The sequence below is a fragment of the Prunus dulcis genome, chromosome 4 (assembly GCF_902201215.1).
Source record: "Prunus dulcis chromosome 4, ALMONDv2, whole genome shotgun sequence".
Lineage (NCBI taxonomy): Eukaryota > Viridiplantae > Streptophyta > Magnoliopsida > Rosales > Rosaceae > Prunus > Prunus dulcis.
The window spans coordinates 8,985,005-8,991,366 of NC_047653.1; the positions used below are offsets into that span (position 1 = coordinate 8,985,005).

General features: G+C 33.7%; 1 protein-coding gene across 1 annotated transcript; it reads left to right on the plus strand.

Moving 5' to 3' along the window:
• The first annotated feature begins 3,846 nt into the window (after window positions 1-3,846).
• LOC117625277 (beta-glucosidase 11-like) lies at window positions 3,847-6,359 on the plus strand. Its single transcript, XM_034356865.1, has 5 exons — window positions 3,847-4,070; window positions 4,165-4,228; window positions 5,629-5,684; window positions 5,983-6,058; window positions 6,145-6,359. Exons 1-5 carry the CDS (start codon window positions 3,936-3,938, stop codon window positions 6,357-6,359), a joined length of 546 nt encoding a protein of 181 aa, XP_034212756.1. The 5' UTR covers window positions 3,847-3,935.
• Window positions 6,360-6,362: the final 3 nt, after the last annotated feature.

The following is a 6,362-nucleotide window of genomic DNA, read 5'->3' on the forward strand; positions in this document are numbered from 1 at the left end:
TTTGCGTTCTTGGTTTAAGGCAGGACACTGTGCTTCTATGTCGTCTAATTCCCAAAATACCTTTTAGACTACTAAAACACATGGTACATTATAGATATATACATTGTAACATGTAGCTGTAGACCTAACATTTGCATTAAACTTGAGTTGTTGGACTGTGTTTTGGGAATTTTCTGAGACCAAAGCAATGGGTAGTGGGGTTAAAGAAATCAAGTCTGATGAGCCAGGCTTTGTTGGACACAACAATGTGAAGACTTATTCAGCAAGTCATGGCTATGCAGACTCTGAATGGAAAATATCTTAAAGATGAGCATCTTGTTGATGTCAAGGATCGCTTCTCCTCTAATTTTTATTTCTCGAACTGAGAGATCAAAGAAAATTGGGATCCTAATGCATATAGATACAAACAGTCCAATGGAAGAAACAATTTATAGGAACATTTGGAAATTTCATTTATGAGCAGAAGAGCCGTTTTCATTTTCATGTAGTGTAATCTAGCATTCATACCAAATGACTCTATGAAATTATGATGATACTTCCACATATTACCGTAACGTACATTCTGGGAAAATAAAACTTCCATCGAAAAGAAATAAACTTGTTTGGTGGATTCATTGATCATTGTTTAAAAAAATTCTCATAGAAGAGAGATTCACTGGCAGTTGTACTGGAGGGGTATCTTGTTGATGTTAAATATATTTGCGGTCAAATCCCTGATGGCAAATTTAATGTTAAAAACAGCTTATTTTGTGTATTTTGGAGCCTAAATTAAGATTAGCTTATAGAAAATTTGATATAGATTCAAATTTCCATTGAGAAGTTGGGTTTAATATTTGGATTTGGTGACTTTGATACAAGTTCTTTGACTTTTGTGCCATATAGAATCACATTCGTTTTTAAATATTTTATGATGTAATATAATTTTTTTTTTCAATCATTTTTTGTTCCAATGTTGCCCTTTATGCTTTGAATCGGGTAATAGTACTTTATGTGATAATAATTAGCCATTTATGATGCTTCTCTTGCCTTCGGGCGATGGAATTACTGATTGTTCAAGTGTTTTAGGGAAGCAAATACAGTAGCACATCATTTAGCACATGAGTTATTGGTAACAATTTGTATTTTTGTTCACCATATGGTAGATGTATATTACATACTCTTGTGGATATATTATCCTATGGTGTAGGTATATTATTCTATTGCCTAGTGCATAGGTATATGTGTGTGTGTGTGTGTGTGTGTTTCACATTTTCGATAATGTATAATAGTATTTTATGTAATTATTTATTTATTTATTTATAGGTAACATACATTTTTTATTTGTCTATTTTCGTATCTAACTTATATGTAGTCTTTTAATATATGTTCTTAACTTATAGGTAGTCTTTTAATTTATGTTCCTGACTTATGGGTAACACGATTTATCACTAAGTTTTTTTTCATTTAGGCCCACTACGTGTTTACAAACTCGTATCGATGAGCTCTACACAACGGTGCCACTTAAATCCCCAATATCCTTATGGATCGAAAAGTGACCATCATGACTTTACTCCGAAGATAAAATTATAATTTCACAATTAAATATTAAATAGATTTAATAAATAATTAAAATTGGATCGGAGTGTTACATAAGCTCTGCTCTAGCTTTCCCATTCAACCCTTGCAAAAGCCGGTCTTCTTGGTGAGAGATTGCTAGCATAATCATCTCACTAAGGTACATCACCTTCTTCTGAAGCTCTTGTTGGTGAAGAAACTTTGTGGTAACTTTCTTTAGTGATTTGGAGAACCAATTCAAGATAGAGTTGGGAGGCATTCAATCACCATCAACTTTGGTGGAAACCAAGAAAAGCCTTTACTACCCGAGACTTCACTTTTTGAAAAAAATGTCCTTTAACAAGAGAAACAATGAAATAGGGCTCCTTGTGTTTTCAATTTCCTAATCCAATATGATATTTGATTTTTTTTAGGCTTATTTACTGTAGTACTTCCTGAAATTATAGTCAAATCTCACTTTATCTCCTGAAAATTAACGTGACGCAGAGTACCCCCTTGACCAAGATTTTGAGGCTCACTTTGCCTCCTATTGTTAACTCTGTCAAAAATTTTGTTAAAAATGCTGATGTGACACAAATAAGGTCCGTTCTTTTGTTAAAATATATGCCATGTAAGTGTCACATGTGAAAAATATAAAAAAATATTTTATTTTGAAAAAATTATTAAATTACATTACTTCTCTCTTCCCTTCTCTCTTCTCTCCCCCTCTTTCTTTCTCTGTACCTGACTCCCTCCCCAAACCAACCCACTTGGGGTAGTCATCACTGCCCCACCCCCTCCCCACCAGCTCCTCCCTTCCATCTAACCAACTTCGCCGCCTAAAAATCCTCAAAAACCACTCCTTCCCCAACCAAATCCACCTCCAAAATCTCAACTTCCTGTTGAAATTTTCTTGCCTACCAAACAGAACCCAAAAACTCCAAATATTTTCTAAACCATAAAACAAAAACAAAATTTGCCCTCTTGGTTTTGATTTCTTGAATGGTTTTGGGTATTATCCCTCTTGATTTGTATGATGTTTGAATGGGTTTGCCTTTCGATTTGGGAGTGTGCTTTGCTGCTTAAAATTCAAGCACAGAATTTCAGTAATTAAAATTCAAGCACAAGAATTTCTGTAATGGCATGTGCTTTGCTGCTTTTCTTTACCATTAACGTTTACCTATTTGTTGGTAGGGGAGAAGGTCGAGACTCAGGTAGAGAGAAAGAGGGAGAGAGGAGAGAAGTCATGTAATTTTTTTTTTCTTTTCTATTTGTTAAAATTTTAAAATTTTTAAAATTTATTTTTTTTACATGTGGCACTTAGGTGACATATATTTCAATAAAAGAGTGGGTCCTATTTGTGCCACAACAGCGTTTTTAACAAAAATTTTAACAGAATTAATAGTTTGGGGGCAAAGTGAACCACCAAACGTTGGTCAATAGGGTGTTCTGGGTCACTTTAATTTTCAGGGGGTAAAGTGAGATTTGACTATAATTTTAAGGGGCAATATAATAAATAAGCCAATTTCAGAGAACCTTTAAACCAATTTCAGAGAAATCACTAAACCCTAAACCAATTTCAGAGAAACCCTTAACCAATTTAATAGAAATCCATAAACCCTAAACCAACTTCAGAGAAACCCCTAAACCCTAAGAAAATGACGATGAACAGTACCTTTGGGAAGTGAATGATGGAGTTGAGCTTCGATGAACAGACACCTCTGGTGGAAGAAGAGCATTGCGTCAGAGAGAGAGAGAGAGAGAGAGAGAGAGAGAGAGAGACTGAAGGTAGCGTGCGACAAAGAAAGAGCGAAGAGAGAGTGAGAGTTGAGCGACAGAGAGACAGAGTGAAGAGGAGAGACGGAGTCAAGAAAGAGCTGAGAGAGAACTAAATTTCAGAAAAAGTGTTATGTGTGCAATAAGTGGATATTAAATATATATTTATAGGTGATATTTGCAAAATTTGTGGGAAAATGCGGTATTTTCAGTTAAAATTGAAAAACTAGTGGCATTGAGCGCTATTTCCCTAAATTATACAATTAAAAAAATATATTATGTTAATATCCACGGACCCTCTTTACGCCACTGGGAGAAAGCAAAGGCTTTTCGCTTCAAGCCAATCATCGCAGCGGGGCTTTGCACAACCTTTATCAATTAATTACTCGTTTTTTATTTTAATTAATTTGACAACAGTTTTCGGCCGTTTTGACAAGTTTTCATAATCGACAAATGAAAAAGTCTTCAATTCAACACACAACACCTTCTAAAGTAATTTGGAATCGTCTAGCTTTATCGACGTGGAGCTTTAGGATAACTAAAAGGGTAACCACTCAAATCTCATTCAAAAGTTTTGCTTTTTATAAGTTCAGAAACCAGAATCTCCATCGTCTTTTCCATAATTAATGTTGAGAGTTTCACTTCTGCTGTGTTTTCTTCTTACCATAAAAAGCGTTTCTTCAAGCACTGATGACTTTTGCAGAGATGACTTCCCACCGGCACCGGCCTTTGTGTTTGGTGCTTCCTCCTCTGCTTATCAGGTTCGCAATTTTTTTTCATTTTTCTTTTTCTCTCTCTAATTTCTTTTCATTTGTATTATTACCTGGGTTGATTAAAAAATCTACATGACAAAAGGTGGAAGGTGCTGCAGCCGAAGATGGCAGGACCCCGAGCATCTTGGACACATATGCGCAAGCTGGTTTGCTTCCCACTACTTTCATATCACATTTTCCTGCTTCGTCTTTTTTTCGCTCTTTTTTCATTTTTGTTTGTTGGTTGGCGAGGTCAGGTTAGATTGTAGCAATACTAGTTTTTATGCTTTTATTTTGTATTTGTTTTTTAGTTTTTATTTTTAATAAAAACAATTTAACCTCTTCATGAATAAATTAGAGTTTTTGATTAGTTCGGTTAAATTTTTCAAAGAATTAATTAGTTTTAAAAATGTTATATAATTAACGTCTCAATTCAGTTCGAAAAGTCAATGAAAGATGCAGCTAGCTATAGATATTAAAATTTTATTTTTAGAACTTTTTTTATTATAAAAAACGATAATATATTAAAACTCGAACTCCAAACTTCTACACTAGTGGATATTTGCCTAAATATTGACTTGGATACCAATCAATATTATTATTAGTGGGCAGCCGTAGATATTGTTGTGGCGAGTGGTATTCTTAAAGCAAGAAAAGTCTTGGTTGTTTTCTTGTGGTAGATTCAATGTTATATTGGAAGGGGCCCATCACCCCAAAACCACTGTCATCTATGACGTTAAATTCATGTCCGTCCAAACAATTTCAGTCGGCAGTCATACATACACAACAAAATAAGTGAATCATGTCATAGATTCAAAACCGTGTGAAGAAAAACTCATGCCCGAAACCTGATCGAAATAGTTTTTATGAAGAAAAAGTAATTCACAAAGACAAGTGATCAGGTGCAAAATAGTAATTCACATATTCTGTTGGCATAATTTCGTTTTTGTTGTTGATTTTTTTTTTTTCTTTTCCTTTTTTGGGACAAACAATGTAAATAAAATATATATATATATATATATATATGACAATGTCATGTGTCACATTATTATTGTAAATTATGGCTTTATCACATACTAAAGTTATGGTTACTTAATTAGGTAGTAGTTTTTTTTGGGATAATATTTCCCTCTTTATTCATAAAGTGACATGCAGAGACAGACCTATACTTTGACTAACCTCGGCTTGACTTTGCCTTTTGTCAGCCTAAACTAATAGAATAATGCTACTCTTACCACATTTGTATACCATATCTTTATACCATCTTATGTGGCAGCTGAGGTGGACAACCACATCAATTAAAATTATTTAATATTTTCTTTTCTTTTATGATTTATTCCAATATTTGTTTTTCTAATTGTCTTAATTAAAATACACTTCATTGATTTAATTGATGTGACATATAATATGGACATGCCATATCATGTGGTATAGAAATCTAATTAGGCTTCAAACTAACATGATATATAATATGGACATTCCAATATTTAATTGATTGTTCAAACTAACATGATAACTTGCATGTATCACGATCCTTGTTAGTTCATTACTTAACTCAATCTTTCAGGTCATTTTCATGGAGCCACTGGAGATGTAGCGTGTGACGCGTATCACAAATATAAGGTATATATTTTGTAAAATTCAATGTAGTTATTGCTAACAATCTTTTCTTTTAGTTTAGAGGTTTCAGGACTAGTAGTTATTCACATATATGTTACAATTATGCAATCACGAGATTCATACCGTATCAAGACTAGCTAGTATTCGAGAGGTTTTTATAGTTTTTGGGAGGCAATATAACATACCATATGTTCCGTACAATTACGTAATCACACGATTTATTGCCTAAATAACTAATTAGGAACATGTTGATGCTATTTGATGTTCATACATCATATCATGTTCATTCAAACTGTTGCAGGAAGATGTTCAACTAATGGCAGATACTGGATTAGAGGCATATAGATTTTCCATCTCATGGTCAAGACTTATCCCAAGTATGCATGGCATCCAATTGTTACTCATATTAAACAAACAACGCTTAAGTTTTCACGCACTCAAATATCCAATTTCTTTATTTCAGATGGAAAAGGACCTGTCAATCCAAAGGGTCTACAATATTACAACAATCTTATTGATCAACTAATCAGCCATGGTTACTATCTACCTTATGATACTACATTGTATATTTTCCTTCGAATTTGGGGTGTGGTTATACTCTTAGGGCATGTTTACTTAGGAATGGAGGAAGTCATGAATCATGGAACTAAATTGAGGAATTGGAATCAGATCAACTAGATA

What these genes read in the sequence shown, in the direction of transcription:
- LOC117625277 (XM_034356865.1), top strand. Translation starts at nt 3,936, where the DNA reads ATGTTGAGAGTTTCACTTCTGCTGTGTTTTCTTCTTACCATAAAAAGC. An exon ending in GGACACATATGCGCAAGCTG is followed by an intron (nt 4,229 to 5,628) that starts GTTTGCTTCCCA and finishes TCAATCTTTCAG; the next exon opens with GTCATTTTCATGGAGCCACT. An exon ending in ATGGTCAAGACTTATCCCAA is followed by an intron (nt 6,059 to 6,144) that starts GTATGCATGGCA and finishes TCTTTATTTCAG; the next exon opens with ATGGAAAAGGACCTGTCAAT.